The sequence below is a fragment of the Oratosquilla oratoria genome, chromosome 21 (genome assembly GCF_046742065.1).
Source record: "Oratosquilla oratoria isolate Oo_2021 chromosome 21, ASM4674206v1, whole genome shotgun sequence".
NCBI classification, from domain to species: Eukaryota; Metazoa; Arthropoda; class Malacostraca; order Stomatopoda; family Squillidae; genus Oratosquilla; species Oratosquilla oratoria.
The window spans coordinates 24,646,281-24,671,496 of record NC_134797.1 but is presented as its reverse complement, the minus strand read 5'-3'; the positions used below and the strand labels follow the sequence as shown (position 1 = coordinate 24,671,496).

Below are 25,216 nucleotides of genomic sequence, written 5' to 3'. Positions count from 1 at the left end.
GGGTGAAGATGGAAGAGGAGGACGAGAACGAGATGAGAGGAGGAAGAGGGGCTCGGGGGGGGAGGGAGGGGGAGGAGGGAGGGAGGGAGGAGAGGGGGGAGGGGGCTAATCCTGAGAAAGGAGAGGTAATACGTGGAGGGAGTGGCTGGGGATCAAAGTTACATTTACCAGAGAAGAGTCATAACGGAGGAGGGTCGCTCTTGCCTTTGGAGCTGGGAAGGTGGTGGTGATGGTGATGAGGGTCTTGTCTGTTCAGTTCTTATTTAATTTTGCAAAAATTGAACAGGAAGTAAAAGCCATGTATTAGTCAAAGGAGTCATTTTTTTCACAAAATAGGTAGAAAATTTGGAAATGATGCTAATAAAAACGAAATTCTGTTCAAGAAAAAATAAAAAGATATGTATGAAAATAGTGAAAATTATAATAGGATATAAAGATAAAAATAACGATAAAAATGTAAAATGCAAACATAAATGCAAAAATATGAATATTTGGCAACTTTATTATTATTTTTAAGTCAAAATAAGCAGATTAGTCATAACATCGGAAAAAGTAATAGCGTGGAGAGGTACGTTAAACCGTTTTTCGGTATAAAATCGTCTGGCGGCAGGTATGATTAAGATACAAGTGATCATGCCCAAGAAAAGGGGTTAATCTTCCTACTCTGTGAAGTATTCTGCCCTTTTTATTATTATTATTAATATTATTATTATTATTACTATTAATTATTATGAATTATTATTAATTATTATTAATTATTATTATTATTATTATTATTATTATTGTTATTATTTTTGTTATTATCATTGTTGTCATTATTATGTATTTTATTATTATTATTATTATTATTATTATTATTATTATTATTATTAATCATTATCATTATCATAATTATTATTATTATTATTAATCATTATCATTATTATTATTATTATTATTATTATTATTATTATTATTACTATTTATATATATATATATATATATATATATATATATATATATATATATATATATATATATATGTAATTTTTTTTTGGGGTCTGGCTTCCGTCATGTGATTTGAATTTGATGACAGACTCAGGGTAAGATTGGGATTAAGCAGAGGAAAGGGTGTCAAAACCATCAAATATTGTTTGTTCATTGTTTGCTCATTAAGTCCAATCCGACTTCAAGTGGGGAACTGAGTAACAGAGGGATAAGCGAAAGAGTCTGCCGACTACCATAAGAAAACGAAAAAGTCTGTTAACAACCAAAAGAAAACGAAAAGTTTTACCCGTTACGGATATACCACTTTACTAGCGAGGGAGTGCCTTGAGCAAAATACAGGACTTCTGAAAACAACTGTTCTTATGAAGCCCTAAATTACCCCTTTCGGTCAGATGACGCACTTTAACAATTTTATTCAACCTGAGATTGGTGATGTAATCAGGTTAGGTTCGGTTTGGTTCGGTTCGGTTCGGTTCGGTTCGGTTCGGGAGAAACCCGGGTGTACATTCTTTGATTAATAAAATCACCAGACGTCAGTTGTTATTGTAGAGAAACGAGATAGTAAGATTGGATATGAATTGTATAGTGACGGAAATGGATGGAAGGGTTACCCGTTTCTCAATTTCATTTTTTGTTTATCTTAATTTACCATTAATTTCTTTGGTAATTTATCGTTTTTGTTGTGATCCCTGAGTGTAGATCGCGGATACTGTTAAGCTTAGACTTTCTCCCCAAAAGACTTCCGTCACCATTGATTTGTTTATATTTATCTACTTATTCTTGCGACACTGCTTCTGACCCAGGGCAGTGGACATGATGCAGGGATGACCCGTCATCCAGGAGGTGCCAAGATAAGAGGGAGGGAGGAGGGTGGAGGGGAGTGGAATATATAGGAAATGGAATGGGTGAAAGCAGTTTCTATGCCTTTTTCTTTTTGGCTACCCCCATGTAGGAGGAAAAAGCCTTTGGTATATGTATGTATGTATAATACTGATGACCCACTTTCGGAGAAGAATAAGCGAAGATATAGAGATCTGTATATTTCGATCACTTACTGTGATCCTCTTCAGCAGAGGATTACAGTAAGTGATCGAAATATACAGATCTCTATATCTTCACTTATTCTTCTCCGAAAGTGGGTCATCAGTATTATCTTACAAATGTGCTACGACATATCTTTGTTGTATGTATGTATGTATCTACTTATTCATTAATTCATTTATCATCCATTTTATTTACCTATTTATATATATTTATTCTTTCTCTTCGACAGAATGTGCGAGCGCGTGGTGCTGTACGAGCGGTGTCTTGCCCTTCAACTCGTCCGCACACACCCGCCTCCATGCCCGTCCACGCAAGGCCCACCGCCGCCCGTCCAGACCTTGCCCCCACCCTCCACCACCTCCTCCTCCTCCACACTCCGCAAGGGGAGTAGCCACTTCACCCTTGGCAGGAACTCTTTCGGGGACGTGAGGAAGTTCTCCGGAGGCCGATTGTTCGGGGGGTCCTCTTCGAGACCGGCCTCGCAATGCAGTGAGGTCTCGCCTCCCTCGGGGAGCTCGACGCCCACGCCCACGAACGGCATCGCCCCCGGCCTTCCGGTGTCCCCGTCGAAGGATTCGAGCCTGGCCAACAAGTACCAGAATGGCTACCTCCTCTTTCAGGTGAGATTTTGCTTTTTGTCTCCGTGTGTGTGTGTGTGTGTGTGTGTGTGTGTGTGTGTGTGTGTGTGTGTGTGTGTGTGTGTGTGTGTGTGTGTGTGTGTGTGTGTGTGTGTGTGTGTGTGTGTGCGTGCGTGCGTGTGTGTGTGTGTGTGTGTGTGTGTGTGTGTGTGTGTGTGTGTGTTTGCGTATTGCTGTGCGTGCGTGCGTGCGTGCGTGCGTCCGTCCACGGGCATTGGACTTCGATCTCTCTTCGTGACGTGGAAATCTAGGGGGCGGGAACCAATAGACAAAATACACAGAGAACCTGGGAAATTGCGCTGCACTACACAAGAAGATTATCTGCATGATGGCTGGCCAAACTGAACCAGGTTCGGTGAGCTAAGCTTAGCCTAAGTTAGATCAGGTTTGGTCACAAATAATGAAAGAATATTAAAAGTTATTGATAAAAAAATACTATAGATTATCTAATAGTTTTCCTTTCAATAGGATTCACATAAAAGCATATAGCTAAAAGAAAAGATATCTTACATACAGGCTTCCTATACGATTTGCTAAGTGATCTCTCTCTCTCTCTCTCTCTCTCTCTCTCTCTCTCTCTCTCTCTCTCTCTCTCTCTCTCTCTCTCTCTCTCTCTCTCTCTCTCTCTTTTCCTCTCTCTTTTCTCTCTTTTCCTCTCTCTTCCTCTCTCTTTGCCTCTTTCTTCATCACTTTGATTTTGCCTTTGGCTTTCCCTTTCTCTTTGCATTTTTCTTTCCCTTTCCTTTTTTCTTTTCTCTTTTCCTTTCCATCTTCCTTTCTTCCTTTCCCTCTCTTTCTCTTCCTCTCACTCTCTCTCTCCCTCTGGGAGAGGAGGGTACACCGCGCCGCACGTCCATTGCCGTCTCCAATAGTTTCGATGATGCACAGTTGTTCCCGCGTCGTCTGCTGCTGCAGCCGCCGTTGCTGCCCGGTTCTATGCCGACTTGAGCTTTTTGTTGGCTTGGCGCCTTGGGACAAGTTAAGGAAATTGTAGCTTCCACTTCATTTTATTCTTTTCTCTCTCGCTTTTCCCCGTTTTTTTTATTTCTGTTGCTGTCGTTTCGGCGTCTCTGTTGCTATCTTAGAATTTGTTTTACGTCGAAATGTCTCTTGATGTGGATATTTGTTTGGTGTTGCTGTTGTGTGTATTTGAGCTTCCTTCAGATGTCGGTGGTGATTATCTTTGACTCCCAAAGGAGGGTATCCTGAGACTATATGTTAGGATAGTAGTTGAGATTAGTAGGTTGTGATAATAGTACTCACTGCTTTCATGGGAGAGGTAGAGGCATAGGCCCGATGGTTTGTGTCAATCGTGATGTTTCACGATGAGTCTGGAGCAGAAAGTGAGTGTCGGATTACAGTTTACCGTGAGTTCCAGGAAAGTGGATGAACGGTCCGCGTCATCATCTGCAGTCTGTATCAAACTTCAAGAAACACATCATCATAAGTCTGGATGCAACTGAGACACGAAATGCCCTAGAAGCCTGTTATTGTTACCATAATCATTGTATCATCATTATCATTGCTATTGTTGTTATCATCATTGTTGTTGTTGTTATTGATACAGGCGGACGAAAAAACTTTGGTTTCGGAGATTTAAAGTTTGCGATAGGAAAATTACTCAAAGGAGGTTGAAATGAAAACAGGTACAAATCAACACTAAACTGGTGAGAGCAAAATTAGATTACATGAAAATCAAATTCGACAATAATACACAAGATTCAAATCAAATGGAAATAAACGAGTAACCTCACAAATACACTTTTAAAGAAAATAAAGAGAAAATAAAGAAATAATTAGCTGAGGCGAATGTAGGTTCTAGGCGTTAATAACTCCTCAGGATAAGTACTGGGTTTTCATATATACGTAGGTATCATCCCAATATACACAGATATCTTTCTGTTCCTGAAATGACCTGCGGTCAAATCTTTACAGTAGTTCCTTGTCTTAGATGTCAATGACCCACGCAGTTCACGCACAGTCCGGTTACTTGACGCATGTGAGAGCCCACTTGAGCTCTTTGGTATCGCACGTGTCTGGTAACCACGTGGGGATTTCGGGCTTCTGTTCGAATCCTGGCCACGGCTCAAAGGTTAGTAATGACCCCTAACCGCTGCTCACTTCGGACCTGAGATGATCTTAGGTTCTTCCGAGTATCGTCACTGATGTGGCTGTAGCGTGGACACCGTTTCCTGCGTTCATGTATAAAGTGTCCCGGATCGCCTGCAATGTTGAAGTCCGGGTGGATATCATCCCCGCAAACCACACACACACGCACACACACACACACACACACACACACACACACACACACACACACACACACACACACACACACACACACACACACACACACACACACACACACACACACACACACACACACACACACACACACACACACACACGCACACATTAAACTGGGACAAGAGAAGCACAAGAGGACATGGAAAGAAAATAAAAAAACATAGCTACAGAAGAGATCTGAAGAAAAACAATTTTCCACATAGAGTGGTGGACACTTGGAACAAAATGGACAATGCAATAGTGTGCGCAAAAGCCATTCATGAGTTTAAGAGCAAACTAGACACTGTGAGATACAAAGGCGGGACACTACGAGCGTAACTCCCCTTCCTGCAAAATACATCTAGGTAAATACACACACACACACACACACACACACACACACACACACACCTACACCTACACCTACACCTACACCTACACACACCTACCTAGGAGTGATTATCAGCAAAGACATGTCACCAGACAAGCATATCAACAAAATAGTCGGAGAAACCTTCAATTTACTAAAATCAATGAAAGTGGCTTTTGACGACTTGGATGAGGAAATGGTAAAGAAAATATAAGTCACACTGATGAGACCAAGATATGCTGCGACACTATGGACACCCAACACAAAAAAAGAATATAAAGAAATTAGAAAGAATCCAAAGAACAACGACAAAGATGGCGCCGTCACTCTCTAAATTGACATGCGAACAAAGATTGGCCAAACTGGAACTACCAACCCTGGAACAAGAAAGAGAAAGAGGAGATCTAATGGCCATTTACAGAATTGTGAAAGGGGTTGAAGTCCTCGACAGAGAAGTTTATTAAAGTGAGACAAGAGAAAAACAAGAGGACATGAAAAGAAACTCAAAAAGGATAGTTAAAGAAGAGATTTGAAAAAGAAAAGTTTCCCACACAGAGTGGTAGATATCTAGAACAAATTGGATCAGGCAATAGTGTGTGCAAAAAACTATACAAGAATTTAAGAACAAACTTGATGCTGAAAGATACAAAGACGGGTCAATACGAGCATAGCTCTCTTCCCGTATAATACAACTAGGTAGATACAACTAGGTAAACACACACACATACACACACAAATATAAAGATGGGTATACCCCCCACCCCCATGTTCGGATGCTGAGGGCACCCTTAACCCCCCCCCCCCCCCCGCTATGCCAGAGGTACACGGTGATGGGCGAATTACGCCCCGAGGCAGTCTATAGATAGTGTGTAACCCATCCATACCCTGGGGGAATCCCTGGGGGGCGTAGTGCCAAGTGCTGGTGCTTCTTCGGTGGGGAGCGATGGTGGTAGGTATGGACAAGAGGATGCCTACATGTAGCAAGATGCTCTCCGCGGTGGTTTGGCATCGTGAGATTGCCTCTGGAGGCAGGAAACGGGGCAGAAGGGTTGAATGTTGACACGCGTGTCCATAGGGCAGATGTACTTGTAGTGAGATAACAGATGAGCTGGTTTCCAACGTCTTTATCGTTATGATTATCTTTAAGACTACTTTTATTTTCATTAAGGTTGTTGTTGTTGTCATTATTGATGTTATTAGTGTAGAGTAGACATTAATAGTCATAAACATCCCGATATTGGCGTTGTTATTTTCTTGCCATTTTCAGTGATCATTATAACCTATACCGATTCATCAATATTTCGTTCGTAGTAATGTCGGTGTTGTCATTATTACAGTTGATTAGATTGCGGGTCTTACAATCGTCTTTATGTTAGCTTTCAATGTTATAAGTGAAGCCACATTTTTATATTATTTTTATATGAATATTCAAATTATTTTGATCATTGTCGGCCTCATTCGTGCCATTGAAAGTAGCCACAATTGTATTATTCTTAGAAGATGTAAATGCCGGCTTGATTGACTCGACTGATAAGCAGAATTAAGCTTCTCCTTGAGCCAGGACAAGACATGTCGACAGACAGACAGGCAGACAGACCTACAGACAGAGAGAGAGACAGACAGGCAGACAAACAGACATACAGACAGAGAGACAGACAGACAGACAGGTTCTCATTTCCTGTGCGCGCACATGATTGACTGTTGAGACGCTCACTCCTGTCAAGACGGTTAGGGTACGGTTGAAAGGAGCTGAAGAGGGAGGGGGGGGAGTGGTGGAGAATTGATTGTGGATTGTGGGTACATTACTCCCGAGTTCAAAGTCTCCCCTGTTGCTGAACACGGGATCGAGATTGTTCTCTATCCAATCTCTTGAGATTGGTTCATCAGGGGGTGAAAATGTTCTTGAAACTCAGTAGAGCCTTAGTGTACGCTGCTTGTACAGGCAGCTCATTGTTTGCCTAGTACCCGTCACCGAATAAAATCACTTGACGACAACCAGAATTGATACTGGATTCAACGGACAGATCGAAAGAGATTAATCGAGATAGTTTCAGCTGATTAGAATCATCTGGTGGCTGAGAGAATATATACAAAAATCTTGAAAATGCAGGAAAAGGGTTAAACTGAATTTCTTGCCATCCTTTGTTCCTTCTTTTTTATAACTTGAGTTCCTGAGCCAACAATTAACAAGATGAGAGTTTTTGTATTTACTTGTTGATAACCAACGCTTCTATCCTTGGGGGCAATACCACCTCGAGATGAGACAGAAGTGGTAAAGTGTAGAACCCTGCGTAACCCTGGTCCGTAGGGATATTACTAAAGTCCCTAAAATATGGATTGCGTAAAACGTATTCAGTCAGTATTCTTACACGGGTCACCTGAAGATAGGCCCGTGTAACCTTCCTCATTTTGTCACAAATGTATTTTCAATATAACCATGTCACCCCTCTCCCTTCTTTCCTCCAATGGTGGTAATCCTCTTTGTTTCTAGTCTCCTTTCAAACTGTCACGGCGAACTCGAGTTTAAGCCTCAGCCCTGGATTACCAGCATTCACGAATGAATCCTTCCCTGTCAGGTGGTGCTTTTCCTTTTACTTTGGCTGGCGTCAGGCTATTCTGTTCACCTCCGTGGTACCCTTTCGGTAGCGTACGGGCTAGAATTCGCCCACGTGACAAAACCCCCTCCCCATTTTTTTTTTTTTTTTTTTTTTTTTTTTTTTTTTTTTTTTTTTTTTTACTGTCGTCTGTCTGGATTCTGGTACTTATTGCTTTATGTCCCCACAGGTTTAATGGCTTGATCTCCCGGATTTTATGTGTTTGGAAGTGAGAATTGCGTTCAGCTGACGGTAGACGTCTTTTGTCGAATCAGATATAATCTGATGCTGCAGAACCTGCACGCGAGTGATGGCTGGCTTGGATTCAGAATCAATTCAGAGTTCATTTACCCGTCCCCCGTGGATGGGTCTTCCTTCACCTGAATAAAATCATCTGGCGGCAGCAGAAAAGTCTACTAGAAAAGTGTAACCGATATACGGGCAGGGGCTAATTATAATAAATCTTGTGTTCAACAGGATATTGATAAACTTCGGGGAACTTAGTTATATAAACTATTAAATGTACAATTAAAAGTACAGTCACAAACAGCAGTGGGAGCGTGCAAGAGAAGTACATTAATTTCACAAGATCCTTAGTGGAGTACTGGTGTGCGTTGTCTGCCATTTTTTTCGTATGTACATGTACTGTATATATGTACAGTATATATGTATATGTGTATATCTATACATATGTATACATGTACATATGTATACATGTATATATGTACATAAGTAGTATGAAATATGAACATCTCGTATTGGTACGGGATCGATATATATACATATATACATATACACTAAAAGCCCACTGTTGATTGGATGTAAGAAAAGAAAAGAAATAACGATTTCCGTATATTTCGATCACTTGCTGTGATCCTCTTCAAGCGGAATACGTTATTTCCTTTCTTTTCTTATATCCAATCAGCAGTGGGTTTTCAGTGTATTTATTAATGTGTTACGACATTACTGGACAGTGATATATACATATGTATACATATATTCACATATGTATATAATATGAAATATGAACAGCTCTTATTGGTACAGGAGGACGGAAGCAATCTCTCATCCGCTTCAAGAGTGCTACGGCAGACTTGTCCGTCCTCCTCTCCACACAAGCACAAAAAAAAAAAAAAAAATCCCCGCTCCGCTTAGTACGCCTGATCGCATCGCCCATATTCACCGAAGCATTCACATGTAAAGTATATACGCATGCATTTGTATCATTACCAAATATACGTACTCTTCATACCCATGATCATGTGTACATTTGCAATGTAGGAGAGAGGCCAAACGCAGTGTATGGTATCCAATGTATCTAACGTTTCGCCCAGCAGTGCTTCTTCAGAAGAAGTCCTGCTGGGCGAAACGTTAGATACATTGGATCCCATACTCTGCGTTTGGCCTCTCTCCTACAGTGCTGTTGCAGTCGTTGTTGCTGTTACTCGTACATTTGCATTATTGTATATGTACGCCTTTCTTTTCTCCACCCATGCTCCCCTACATCACACACCATGCCAAACACACACACACACACACAGACACACACACACACACACACACACACACACACACACACACACACACACACACACACACACACACACACACACACACACACACACACACACACACACACACACACTCTTCTTCACTCCTTTCTGTTTCTTCTCTGGCATTCTGCTTCTTCTGTAGTTTATCTTTCCCTTTCCACTTACATGTTTAAATTCTCCCTGTGAATATATAAAGTTGTGTATATACATATATATATTTCTATTAGCCCTCCTTTGCCTTACATGTATTGTCTAATTAAGACACATGAACCAAATTACCCGGTAAGACCAATCGTTTCTTCAATAGGTTCAGCTTCATACAAACTTTCGAAATGGTTGGTCACAATTCTTAGTCCACTAGTTGGAACTATTTCCACTTCACATGTTAAGAACAGTTTAGACCTCATTAACAAACTAAGTGAGGTAAAACCAGATTATGAATTTAAATTGGTGAGTTCTGATATTGTTAGTTTGTTTACGAAAGTTCCTTTGGATGACCTTTTAATCTATCTAAAAGAAGAGTTAAATAAGCACGATATACCATTACCCTCAGGCACCTTAATTGAACTGATCAAATTGTGTGTTAAAGATTGCAAATTCCAATATATATATATATATATATATATATATATATATATATATATATATATATATTAGTGTGTGTGTGTGTGTGTGTGTGTGTGTGTGTGTGTGTGTGTGTGTGTGTGTGTGTGTGTGTGTGTATGTGTGTGTGTGTGTGTGTGTGTGTGTGTGTGTGTATGTGTGTGTATGTGTGTGTGTGCTTGATATTTATTCTTATGATGGTGCAGAATATCTGTACGAGATTACTATGTAGTATTATAATAGAAGTATAAGAGAAATAATATCTTCTCGACGCCTTGGTAAACTCCACCTGATATTTTTGGCTAACGCCCGACAATTTTGTTCCTCTGGTGAGGTGGGGGAGCCACGTAGGCCTTCCCCCACCTCTCCTCCTACCTCCATTTAAATCCAATCGCTCTTCATTTACTCCATCAAATTCTGTGAATTTTGTCTCCCGAGTTGAAGGAGTTGAGAGCGTGGTTGGCTTCGCTGGGGCGTGGCTTGGCGTGTTTATCTAGTATACGTCCAGCCTAGCGAGCGGGATGATCATCCATGAGGAGGAAACGAATCGGCGAGGAACCCACGTGCCAGATTATTTCGATCATTTTTGGCTCCGGATCGTCAGATGAGGTTCCTTCAAGTGCCTTCGGCTGCTTGGAAGTCCCTCCGCACGCAAGACCTGGTTTGGAGATCGGGTGAAATTGCCGGCTCATCAGACACTACTCGTCAGAAAACCTGTTTCCAATCGTCGTTTTCGGTTTTCAGTTTCGTTATCAGCCGACTGATGAATTCTGTCGGCCGGATTCACAGAAGCTAGACTCGAAGTTACCCCGTCTCTTTATTTATTCATTTATTTATTTATTCAAGTATTCATTTATTTATTAATTTATTTATTTATTGATTTGTTTATTTTATTTATTTTCATCATTTGCTGTTTCACCATCTATTTCCTGTTCATTGTTGTTCGTTCGTTTCTGCCTGACAGGGAAAACCGGTCTACTTACTTTTTATCATGAAGATGTTATTGATCAAATAATTTTGCTGGTGTAGTAGTGACACAGAATTCTGGTGGATACGGTAGAAGCGTACAGTTGCGGTCGGATAAATACTCAGTACAAACAGAATGCCTTGAAGAGAGCACAATATGATTAAACAGCTTCACTTACGCGATTCATAGTTCAAAATTAGGGTGCTACCAACCATACCATGCATGGTATACAAAAGGGATATTCTGGAACCATTCCCTTTTGTAAATCTTGCATGGCACAGTTGGCAGCGTCCTAGCCTTGGGCTACGAGTAATGCAACTTAGGGTTCGAGTCTCGTAGCTAGAGCTGTTTAATCCAACCGCTGTAACTTCAGAGTACAGCAAGATTTTTATGACAATATTCTTAACCTTCTTTTTCTGTGGCGAAAGATTTATATCCTATTTCGATGAAAAGGAATTGCAGACTTAAGAAATCAACCTTATGCTTAGAGGCAATACGGTCGGTAATAGACTGTCACAGGTTTCGGACAATCGGACAGTTAAGCGCTGAAGGATACGGCCGTAGGCTTATCTTCGGCGCTCCACATCCAGAGCTCTTGTCGTCTTATCCCAACAGCCATTTTGTCTCGTCGTCTTATCTGCCGACACTCTTATCTTGATTTATGTCCGCCTCCTTTCTACACTTCTGTCTTCCTCTCTTTTATCTTTGCCGCCTCTTTTTGGCACCTTAGGTGTTGTCCTCCAATTCCCCCCCCCCCCCTGTTTGATTTTGTGGCAACTCCCGAGCGAATTCACGTCGTCTATGAACGTTCGTTTGAATGGGAGTGAATTCAGTTACAATATTTTGAACAATATTTTGAATTTCGAATCATCTAGATGCTACAGGTTCTCCGTTGTATTTTAAGAAACCCAGTGATTAATTAAATGTATGATAATGGTTTCGGGAACACATGATAAATTGTCAGAAAACTAAAATGCTGTGAGTAATTTTTTTTTCTTTGTATTTGAATTCACAAGGAAAATTTGTTCAGTATTGATGCCTCCCGTAGCCATCCTGCCTGCTAGTGGATTATCCCTCGATTCTTTATCTATTGTTCGATGTGATAACGTTCCTTTTCGTAGAGTTGAACTGGATGGTAGTGGACAGCCATTTACTGCCAGTTTCATGGAATGAAAACAGATGTGATCAAATTTGTAACAAAAATGCAAAAAAAAAAAAAAATGTTGCTCTGTTTACGTGTAGAGTAATATATAACCAACACACCGTAGTTTATCGTATTTGAAAGAAGAGAAACAACGTCTTCTGCCTCGCACCCTATTTTCGAAAACGCTCAAGCCAAAGGTAGTTAGGTAGATGAAAAGATGTTAGAAGTAGGAACCTCGAAGCCAATTTCCTCACTGCACCGGTAGTTTAGTACTATCAGAGCCTCAGCCATCGCTTTCAGTGTGTAGAGTAGGAAGGAATTGCCCAATCTACATTGGATCACCACGCTCTGCTGTAAGGAATCACGTGATCTTATGTATTTGCAGATTTTGACGTTCCATCAGCTGGGTGGAAACTCAAAAGATGCCTTACCACTTCAGCACTGAACCATGTAAGCCAGACGGATTTTCTCTCTCTCTTTCTCCCTCTCTCTCTCTCTCTGTCTCTTTCTCTTTCTCTCTGTCACTTTCTCTCTCTCTTTCTCTCGCTCTTTCTCTCTTTCCCTCTCCCCTTCCCTCTCTCCTTTTCTCTCTCCTTCCCTCTCTCCTTCCCTCTCTCCTTCTCTCTCCTTCTCTCTCCTCTCTCTCTCTCTCTCTCTCTCTCTCTCTCTCTCTCTCTCTCTCTCTCTCTCTCTCTCTCTCTCTCTCTCTCTCTCTCTCTCTCTCTCTCTCCTTCTCTCTCTATCTCTTACGTGGGAGTAAGCCAGATTTCTGTATCTGCTGCCAAGTGAACTCGGTAGATAAACTGTGCCCGCAGAAAATAAAAGACGCGGGGATCTACAGAAATCCCACTTTAATCAAGCAGGCCGTCGAGTCTGTGCAGGAGCTCGCTTCTCCAGCGCAGCGTAAACACAGCTGCGCTCCAACGAAGAGGCCGAAGCTCAACCAGAAGAGTCGACCTCAGCACACTCAATTCAGTGACACACCTCCCAAGTGCTTTTTAGGTCAGGGGAAAGGGAACCTTCATGAAAGCGTACGGACGTCCCCTTGAAGTGAACGGGTCCTCGATCGCCCGAGACCCCACAAGACCCCTCTTCCGATCCTCAGATGTGGTTGATAACCTGAGGGGCGTCACGGCGTTGAACCAAGCGTAGAAGAGGTTCTTATGGGGAGATAAGACCAGCTTTCCGCCACGTAGGACGCATTACCCCCCTCCCCCTCCCCCCTCCCCTTCCCCCCTCCCTCCTTCTCCTTCTCCTATCAAACCTGTGCTCTACGTTCTCTATCAGGATAGTAAGGAAGACTTTCCTCCACACCCACGCTACATCAGGACTATGTAGCACCATTTCTCGTGTTCTCATTGGCCACACGTGAAATGCATATACAAACGAGTGCGCGCACAAATACACACACGTCAAGATTGATCAATTCATGACCGTAGATCGTTTCGTGTATATTACTAATAAGCTAATTGCAAATGGGTAAATATGAACGCAAGCATACACGCAAACTCTTTCTCTCTCTCTCTCTCTCTCTCTCTCTCTCTCTCACACACACACACACACACACACACACACACACACACACACACACACACACACACACACACACACACACACACACACACACACACACACACACACACACACACACACACACACACACACACACACCACGAGACCCCCCATATATATATATATATATATATATATATATATATATATATATATATATGATGTAAGCGGAATAGGAAACACAGGAGTCTTGGTCTTGAGTTTATTCCTGACTAGTTTCGCAGGTATGCTTTTTCAAAGGAATATGTGTACAAACGGGCTGTGGGCATTATATACATGGGGTGGACCTCACCACCTCTCCGAGTTACCATAGTTGGTGGCGAATGTGAACATCACATTGTGGCTCACGTAACAATGAAGACATTTTTACAATTAAATATGATAACACTAATACCAAAGAAATTATTAATAGAAAATGTAACAATAGTAATGATAACGATGAAGATAAATATTTAAATAATAATATTAACAAAAATGATAGTAGCAATACAGGAAATAATACCTTGCCCCAACTTTTTATCATTTATTCTTTTAATGCTATTTGTTAATATTTATTTTCAACACTATTATTATTATCATTGTTATTATAACTATTATTTATTACTTCTATCATTATATATTTATAATTTTATCATTACGTTTTTATTCTTATTATTACCATCTTTATTATTATTACTTTCATTATCTTTATTATCATTATTGTTATTATCATTGTTACTATTTAAATATTTATTAATTTTTCGTTTTTATTATCATTGTTTTCACCATTATTGTCATAATTAATATTAATAATTTTAATTTCTTGGTTATTAGTATTATCGTTTTTATTCTTATTATTGTTTTTATTACTATTGCTTTTATTTTATTGTTATTATTTCCTGTATTGCTACTATCATTTTTGTTATTATTGTTAATATTATTATTTAAATATTTATCTTCATCGTTATCATTACTATTGTTACATTTTCTATTAATAATTTCTTTGGTATTAGTGTTATCATATTTAATTGTAAAAATGTCTTCATTGTTACGTGAGCCACAATGTGATGTTCACATTCGCCACCAACTATGGTAACTCGGAGAGGTGGTGAGGTCCACCCCATGTATATAATGCCCACAGCCCGTTTGTACACATATTCCTTTGAAAAAAGCATACCTGCGAAACTAGTCAGGAATAAACTCAAGACCAAGACTCCTGTGTTTCCTATTCCGCTTACATCAACCTGTCAGAATGTCTCAACATATACATATATGTATATGTATATATATAAGTTTGTTTTTATTCTGAATCATGGGATGAGCTGTAGCAGTGTCCAAAACTTGTTACACAGTGAATAAACAACTAGCCTGAACACGTGAACAGGACCACAGCGTATGTAGCTCTGTCAATTAAAATGCTCGTTTGTTCCCCTTTTTTCATTTGTCTATTTGATTATTTATGTTTGTTTATTTATTCTACTATTTTCTTTCGTTCTGTCTCGTGTAATTCATTGTGATCGTTGCTTGCTCAACTGTAATGGATCCTTTGGGGAAAATTACTTAATGGCGTTGTTGGATGTATTGATTACGCTAAAGGGAATGTCGATGTCGTTACTGTTATCATGATTTGTAAGCTTCAAAGGAAGCTGTAGGGGTTTTAGAATTGTCATGTGAATTAATATTTATTATATTGTATATATTTTTTGCAGATAGTGTTGGTTGTGCATAAAGTTGTTATCGTCATTACCATCATCATTACCATAAACATTACCATCACTGTTTCCATAAACATAAACATCACAATCACTGCCACCACAATTACGAGTACCACCATCATAATCATCACCATCACAATCACTTCCAACACTACCACTAATACTACCATCACTACCACCACTACCACCACCACCACTACTACCACCACTACCACCAAAGCCACAACCACAACCACCATCACCACTATCATCATTGCCATCATCTACGGTGACGAAAACTGATTTCTAGCCCATCATCATTGCATCATAATAAACAAGTGAAGAGGGAGGGGGTGGGGGGTGGGGGGTGGGGGTGGAGGGTTTGGTGTTGTGCATACCTGGACCTCACTCAACAGGTCATACACACGCACTCCGGACAACTCGCCTGATCTTCTTCGAGTGCATGAATGCGGACCTCGCCCTCGACTTGAGCAACGCCGCTCGAGTCGCATGCCAGCCAAGCTCCTCTTCGGCAGGAGAGGTCAACAGGATAGTGTCTGTGATCTACTGACCTAAGGTCAGGGGAGAAAAGTTCTCTTTCTTCAGTTTCTGTGACTGTGATTCTCGACTCTTATTATTATGTATTCACCCTTTACCCCTCCAGTGTCCCCACACAAAGAATACAGTCACGAAAAAAAATTCTGACCTACGCTACACTTCCCACAACGTCTATATATTTGTTTTTGTCGACTACGTGATATCTTTTCCTATGTAGTAGCTAGGCTACAGTTAGGCAACTTTCATGATTAGATATATTTGTCAGTGAATTTTAATTCTTTATTATGAAAATTTTTGAAAAGGTTAAAAGTTTTGCTCATAACTGTACGTACCCAACATAAAGACACAGAAAAATAAGAAGATTGGAAAACATCTTCAGTAAAGAATGAACAGTGATCGAAAAAGAAAAATGTACATTCCTCTCACGTCTATAAAATGTAGCAAGTGTTACGTAATTAGAACTAAACGTTTGTTGGTGTGATATAATAACCCCCTACCATGTGATATCTGTACCCCCTGAGGGGGACATTAACCCCCTTGCTTAATTTTGATCAAATTCTTCAACTTTAGGCTTTGCCTTTAAGGTGTTGTTCCTGCTAACGTCAAACGAATTTATTTAGAAGAGGGCCAGATCCGGGACTAAACGGGGTCTCGATCGATAGAAACTTAGTTTCTTCCAGTGTCCCTCTCTCAGATGATTAAAGTCGTCCGATATTAGCTAAAAAAGTAACTGAATAAGAAAACATAAACGTAAATATACAAATGAATACATAAATGGATGAATACATACAAAAATAAACAAATATGTAAATAAGTATAGATAATGAAGTTACGTCATTCTATTGAAAGTCTTAGTTGGAATCATGTTTATAGAAATGCGGTCGTGATATGAAATATAAGGGATGCTCATATATATGTATATACATATATATATATATATATATATATATATATATATATATATATAATTATGTATATATATATATATATATATATATATATATATATATATATATATATATATGTATATATATACAAAAAGTTACTAACGTTTAGCCCCTTGAACAGAGTAACGTATTTTCTAAACTTTATAATCCGATTTTAAACTACTGTTTACTCTTGAGGTGGTGGACCTCAATCTGAAGAAGCTCCCGATTGATCGCGCCCCCGTACCTGTTTCCTTCGGGAACATGAAGATCTGTCCTTAACAGAAACAGAACGCACAAAGTGTGTTACCGCGTTGAAGGAAATCGTCATGTCACGCTGGCTTTGTAAGGACCGTAATGTGTATGTACATCAAGGGAAGCGAGAAGGAGCTCACCCCTTCAATACGGTGTCGCAATGATTAGATTACCTTCTGGGGGAGACCAGACGCTTATATTTAACAGATGAAGAGGATGAAGGCGGGAAGATGGGTGAGAGGGGGGAAGGTGGACGGGGAAGGGGGACGGGGAAGGGGGGAAGGGGGACGGGGAAGGGGAAGGGGGGAAGGGGGACGGGGAAGGGGGAAGGGGAGGGATGATAAGGAAGGGGAAGGTGGGGGCAAATCGAAAGGAGTCCCTATCAGGGATCTGTCCTTATCATATCGCCTTCCGCCTTCCAGAACAAAAATATAAAGTGCACCACAATCCAAGAAGGACTTAGGCTTAGACTGTACACTATAGTAGGAAGCAGTATGTGTGTGTGTCTGTGTGTGCGTGTGTGTGTGTGTGTGTGTGTGTGTGTGTGTGTGTGTGTGTGTGTGTGTGTGTGTGTATTCACCATGGTCTTTGGATCACGTGTTGGACTCGTGATCGACAGCTATTTCCCTTTCGAAAGAGAGCTCAGAGCTCGTATGACCGATCTATGGGTAATGCTGTGACCTTACACACACACACAGACACACCCAACTCCCCGCCCACGAGAGTTGGAGTAACGACTCGAAGCGCAGCGATGCTGAAATTATTTCAGCCCTGGGCAAGATTCGAACCCGGACCGCCGTTGTGACAGTCAGAGACTCTAGCAACCGCGCCACCGAGTCGCGTGTGTGTGTGTGTGTGTGTGTGTGTGTGTGTGCGTGTGTGTGTGCGTGTGTGTGTGTGTGTGTGTGTGTGTGTGTGTGTGTGTGTGTGTGTGTGTGTGTGTCTGTGTGTGTGATGGAGAGAGAGAGAGAAAGAGAGAGAGAGAGAGAGAGAGAGAGAGAGAGAGAGGGGGGGAGGGGGAGAAGTGGCTTGAGTAGTGTCGTTAACAGGCTGGGCCCAGACGCCCAAAATGGGCTTTTTGCTCCTTCAAAGCCCACCCTTAAGTAGCCCTGGGGTTCCTTGCGTACGTGAGCCGCTTGCTAGACGCAGGATTGCAACAGGTCACGTGACCAGGCGCCGGACGGCCGGGATGCAGGAACATGAAATCAGCACAATCCTATATCTTAACCTCCGAGATGCTACGGAGATCGAGAATAAAAGAACAATTGTCTCGCCTTCAGCTGGATAATATCATCTAATATTAGCCATAATGGAATATGTGAAGTGTGTCATTCTACGGAAAGGAGAAGTCTAAGCTAGCCTTAACAGTCATGCCTGATCACCTTTCCATAGGCGAATTTATATTTTTGTAATAGAATAGGAGGAGTATGTTACTCCATTGTGGAGAGCTTTGTAAGTGCCTTAGCTTGATTGGAGCACCTTGCACGAACGGAGTATAGCAAGACTTGTCCCGTTTCAGATCAATATCTACCTCGAATACCAACTGCCAAATACACAACACTTATGTTGGTGGTTGTGCATTACAGTCATCACGATTTATAGAAACATTCTTCATTATGTTATGATTTCCTTAATGATAAAATATGAAGATAGGTAAGCCAAGGTTGTACCGTCCCCTAAGGGATAGGGCGGGGGTCCTGTTATGGTCATTCAGAGCTGAGTACTTTCACTTTCAATACACAGGTACCAGCATGGGAGCTGGCCCCTATAACGGGGTTGACGCTATCCACCAATGTAGTACTTGGAAATGAAAGCAGCTGGACGTAGATTTTGACTCAAATCTAGTCAATGTTGCTTGGGTTATTGAAGTTAGAGGAATGTTCTACTTTAGGTGTTTGTTGGGTAAAATTAATTCGGGCTAGGCTAGGTTAGGTTTGGTTAGGTTTGGTTTGTTTAGGTCAGGTTGGGTTAGGCAAGGCTTAGGCACAAAAATAAAAGAATATAAAAAAATTAATTCAGGCTAGGCTACGTTAGGTTTGGTTAGGTTTGGTTTGTTTAGGTCAGGTTGGGTTAGGCAAGGCTTAGGCACAAAAATAAAAGAATATAAAGAATTATTTGTATAAAAATGTAATTATTTTTTGGCCTTTCCATATTATTTGTACAAAAATTGGCCTGTGATTAGTCTTATTTCGGCTTTATGCCATCAGGTCTGCTTATAATCGCTCACGATTACTAATTAGTGCCAATTATCCCACAACACCTCAAAACCAAGACAGTATTGTTGTGTAGAAACTTAGCATATCTTATACCCTTTGTATTTTGCGGTAATTATATTTGGTTAAAAGAAGAAATCGTTAATGCAAGACCAAAGGTGATGCTTTTACATCTGTAACAGACTTCTGAATGAATGTGAAATTCTGGCAGTTTATAGTTTAAAAACTGCTCAGACTCTAACATCTATAGGACACTCAACCAAATGAAAAAAAAAAAAAAAAAATGAACGCTCGACAGCGGTAAGAGACTGTCCACAAGGAAAGAAGCTTTGGTCAACAACAACAACAACAACAACAACAACAACAACAACAACAACAACAACAACAACAATTGACGCATGTCACGAGTTTCGAGAAACTTCGTTCCTTTACTGAGACACTCAGTGCAGATTTTTTCAAGTGTTCTTATGATGATGGGAGAATTTTAGCTGTTTTTATGGTGTAATTTTCTGATCTTTGGCCTCAGAGGCGATTGTGTGTGTGTGTGTGTGTGTGTGTGAGAGAGAGAGAGAGAGAGAGAGAGAGAGAGAGAGAGAGAGAGAGAGAGAGAGAGAGAGAGAGAGAGAGAGAGAGAGAGAGAGAGAGGGAGGGATGGAGAGAGTGGGAGGGAAGGACGGGGAGATGAGGAGGGAGGGAGGGGAAATAGGGGTGGAAGGAGGAAGAGAGATGGAGAGAGGGAGAGGGATGGAAGGAGGGAGAGGGATGGGAAGAGGGAGAGGGATGGGAAGAGGGAGAGGGATGGATGGAGGAAGGATGGAAGGAAGGAAGGGACAGGGAGGGAGAGGGAGAGAGAGTGGAGATAAAGAGAAAAAGCGAAAGAGAGAAAGGAAGATAGACTGACATTTGTGGTGGGGGTGGGTGGGAGGGAGGGGGTGGTTTGTGGGTGTTGTACATCCATGGACGGGTTGTTCCTCTTGGGGGTCAGGGAGACCCTTGTTTGTTTATTTTACTCTGAAACAGGTCCGGGGCCTCCTCGTACTACCGGGACGGAGCCTGGGTGCTAAACAAGTTCCCATCAACAATTTACATATTAACTAGGCTGCCCTTCCCTGTGCTCAGACCACTCTGCCACGGTTGTTGTTGTTGTTGTTGCTGCTGTTGTTGTTGTTGTTGTTGTTGTTGTTGTTGTTGTTGTTGTTGTTGTTGTTGTTGTTGTTGTTGTTGCTGTTGTTGTTGTTGTTTTTCTTCTTCCTCTTTCTCTTCCTCTTTTTCTTCTTCCTCTTTTTCTTCATATTCTTCTTCTTCTTCTTCTTTCTCTTATTCTTCTTCTTTCTCTTCTTCTTCTTCCTCTTCCTCTTTCTTCTTCTTCTTCTTCTTCTTCTTCTTCTTTTTCTTTTTCTTCTTCTTTTTCTTCTTCTTCTTCTTCTTCCATTTTCCCTTCTTCTTCCTCCTCCTCTTTTCCTTCCTCTTCTTCCTCCTCTTTCCCTTCTTCTTCCTCCTCCTCTTTCCCTTCTTCTTCTTCTTCTTCTTCATCTTCTTCTTCCTCTTTCTCTTCTTCTTCTTCTTCTTCTTCTTTTTCTTCTTCTTCTTCTTCTTCTTCTTCCTCTTCTTTTTCTTCCGTACCAGGTGGTACTTTTTCTTTTTTCTGGTTGCCGCCAGACTATTTTATTTGCCTTCCTGGGACCGACCTCATTAGCAAAGGGACTCCCTTGGACTCATAAGACCATTACGTCCCGAGTTGCGTCTCAGTACCGATCGTACCCTACACGACGTGGACCTGCTCTGGGATCCAACAACTACTGAAGATTTTCATTTATCTCGGATACCCTAGCATATAGGGCAAAGGTGACGACCTCGGCTGTAGCTCAGCGCCCTCTGGGATGAGTTCTTCGTCTCTGGAAAGCGTAGGAATACAAATCCCCTGTGCCCTTGGTACACAAGTAAACACGCACATTGAACGTCAGTAACATATACAGAGTCCTCTGCTGGGGAGATGAGGTACTTGTGTATATAGAAGTTCACATCAAGTTCATGGCTTGGTGTATCTTCAACTGGAGTTTCAGCTTCTGGTAGAAAGCTGATTCGTCATCTCCCTCCCACCAACTCGAAATTTCTTGAAGAATCCTTCTGGATACTTGTCATACTCGTAAAACTCTGAGGTTGGAGAGAAAAAATCCTGGAAACTGAGGGAGGAAGCGAGGAGAGAAAATAAAAGGGTGGAAGAAAAATGTCATATCAGAAGCCAATAATTAAAGATAATTGGGTTCACATGAAGAATCTCCCCCTTCACACCGCATCAGAATAACTAAATGAACGACTTCCTTCTTACACGAAAATTTATAAAGAATATAGTCCCCTCTTGTTGTATTTCAGTAATGTTTTGTGTGACGTTATTTTTCTTCTCTTGTCCTCACTTATCCTCACTTATCTTCACTTATCCTCACTTATCTTCACTTATCCTCACTTATCTCACTTATCTTCACTTATCCTCACTTATCTCACTTATCTTCACTTATCCTCACTTATCTTCACTTATCCTCACTTATCCTCACTTATCTTCTCTTATCCTCACTTATCTTCACTTATCCTCACTTATCTTCACTTATTCTCACCTCAACTAACCTTACCTCGCCTCACCTTACCTAATCTAATCTCACCTAACCCCAACTAACTTGATCTCCTCTAGCCTAACATAATCTAACCTAACCTAACTAACCTAACCTAAGCTCAGATCTTCTCACCTCACCTAACCTTATCTCACCCCACATCACATCACGTCACCTAACCTAACCTAACCTAACCTAGACCTAATCTAAACCTAACCTAATCTAAACCTAACCTAACCTAACCTAACCTAAACCTAACCTAACCTAAACCTAACCTAAACCTAACCTAAACCTAACCTAAACCTAACCTAAACCTAACCTAAACCTAACCTAAACCTAACCTAAACCTAACCTAAACCTAACCTAAACCTAACCTAAACCTAACCTAAACCTAACCTAAACCTAACCTAAACCTAACCTAATCCTAACCTAAACCTAACCTAAACCTAACCTAAACCTAACCTAAACCTAACCTAAACCCAACCTAACCTAACCTAACCTAACCTAAACTAACCAAACCTCCCCCCGCAACTCACTTCTTCCCAGACTTGACCTTCAAGCTGCGAAGGGGAACCTCGGGTCGGGGTTCACGTGATCAACACAAAGGTCTCGAGCACGGGTCGTGGGTGGCCCGCTTCAGCAAGAGGTTTTGCCCTCCGTGCGTGCGTTCGTTCGTGCGTGCGTTCTGTTGCGGACGCATGGATATTGCCTACCATATATGATAACTATAAATAATATATTCTTTGTTATTGTTGTATTCAAACATGGGAGACAAAAAAAAAAAAACGTGAGCAACATGCTTAAAAACATTGTAACTATAAGAGAAAAAATGTACCAAGTAGTGATATGTACTAAACAATGTAATGTATATTCGTATATTTGTAATACGCATTGGGTGGACTTTGAATGTCGACAGGAGTTCGTATGCGGAAAAGGTTGTGGAGTTGATTGTTTCTTTAACAACTTTTCTTCTTCTTCTTCGTCTTCGTCTTCGTCTTCTTCTTCTTCTTCTTCTTCGTCTTCGTCCTCTTCTTCATCTTTATCTTCGTCTTCGTCTTCCTCTTTTTTCTTTTTCTTCTTTTTCTTTTTCTTCTTTTTCTTCTTTTTCTTCTTTTTCTTCTTCCAATTTTTTCTTCTTTTTCTTCTCCTTCTTCATCTTCGTCTTCGTCTTCCTCTTGTTGTTGTTCTTCTTCCTCTTCTTCCTCTGGTTGTTGTTGTTGTTCATCATCATCATCATCATCATCATCATCATCATCATCATCATCATCATTATTATCATAATCATCGTCATCTTGCTCCTGGTCAACCTTTTCCTCATTCTTCTCCTTCTCCTCCTCCTCCTCCTCCTCCTCCATTCTTTTCTCCTCTTGTTGCGCCCCTTCTTCCTCCTCCCCCTCATCTTCCTCCTCCTCCTCCTCCTCCTCCTCCTCTTCCTCCTCCTGCTCCTGATCCTTGATGCTGGTGGGCGTGCGCGGGATGTAAGACGAAACCGCAGTCACTCACTCACTCACTCACTCAGGCTTGATGAGCCGCGCAGTCGCTCTTTGTGGTACAACGCGGTGGCGGAGGCCATGGTTGCTGTACATCAAGTCGCCTATTTGTTGCTTGTATACGCAAAAATGCAAATGTATTATTTGCAGATGAGTATAGGTACATACTGTATAATGCATGCAAATGTATATGTATATATATGGATACATGTGTATACGAGTATATATATATATATATATATATATATATATATATATATATATATATATATATATATATAATATGTGTGTGTGTATGTATGTAAGAGTGTGTGTTTATGTGTTTGTATGCGTACGGGTATGTGTCCGTGTATGCGTGCGCGTGCGTTTGCGTGTGCGTGTGCGTGTGTGTGCTTGTGTTTGTGTATGAGTGCACATGTGCTTGTGTATGTGTGTGTGTTTGATTCACCATGGTCTTGGATCACGCGTTGGACTCGTGATCGACTGCTATTTCATTCACGGAAGAGAGCTCAGAGCTCATATATGACCGATCTATGGGTAGTGCTGTGACCTTACACGCACACACAGACACAACTCCCCTCCCACGAGAGTTGGAGTAACAGCTTGCATCGCAGCGTACTGAAACTATTTCAGCCTTGGGCGTGATTCGAACCCGGACCGCCGTAGTGGCAGCCGGGAAGTCTAACCACTGCGCCACGAGGTGTGTGTGTGTGTGTGTGTGTGTGTGTGTGTGTGTGTGTGTGTGTGTGTGTGTGTGTGTGTGTGTGTGTGTGTGTGTGTGTGTGTGTGTGTGTGTGTGTGTGTGTGTGTGTGTGTGTGTGTGTGTGTGTGTGTGCGCGCGCGTACGCGGGTGCGTGCCTGCATTTGAAAAATACCAGCTCAGAGCTCACATCCAAATGGGTAATAACTTGCGATCACCAGTCCCTCACATGATCCAACCCAAATCTGGTGAAGCTAAACTGATTTTATTCTTTCCAAAATATATTTTTGTTTTTGATTTTGGAAGAAACTATATCAATGTAACCATTAGTATCCATCACCAACCACACACGTAGTCCACAGACATGCGACATGGTACTCGCCTTGAGAAAGACCTTCCAGACAGAGATCTGCCCTGGTCGCGGACCTGGCAGAGGGGAGATTCCCCAAATCAGTGCCCGAGGTCAAGGCCCGGCACTTAAGATATTTGGTCAAAGGACCCAATTGTAACCTGTAATAATTGACCAGATAATTTTCTTAATAAAAGAAGAAAGTCCGGCAGAGACTTTATCTCGCCCGCAGAGCCACCATTGCTTGTACCATAAACACTGGTTACAATCAGTCGGTTTGATAAAATCGCCTGGGGGGTAGATGTGTGAAGTGCATAGGACAATGACACTCCTGAGGAGGTCTAAGTGCTGTTTATTCTCGACGGCGCCGCTATCGAAGATCGACGCCAAACCCTCCCAAGGGCTCTCTATGTCTGACACATCAGGAGGGATCTCGGCAATACGTTCACGACCCGTGGCTGGATGACACAATTTTATATATTTACCTTTTCATTTTGTTCTGTTTTTCGTTATTTTTTTTCTTGTTTCATTTTTTCGTTTTATTTTGTTATATTTTATTTTGTTATTTATTCTTATTATTCTTTATTTCTATTTTATTTTATTGTATTTTATTTTGTTTTGCTTTTATTCATTCATTCATTTTCAGTCACGTTTTACATCTAAACGTGCAGCATCTTTGTCCACGCCG

At 41.1% G+C, this 25,216-nt stretch overlaps 1 protein-coding gene across 1 annotated transcript in view; it reads left to right on the top strand.

Annotated features, from left to right (window-relative positions):
* LOC143036787 (uncharacterized) overlaps positions 1–25,216 on the top strand; it is a 465,269-nt gene that overhangs the window by 191,375 nt on the left and 248,678 nt on the right. The window contains exon 2 of the mRNA XM_076204528.1: positions 2,261–2,651. Within this exon, the coding sequence (XP_076060643.1) occupies positions 2,262–2,651 (390 nt within the window). The 5' untranslated portion in view covers position 2,261. The remainder of the gene's footprint in view (positions 1–2,260; positions 2,652–25,216) is intronic.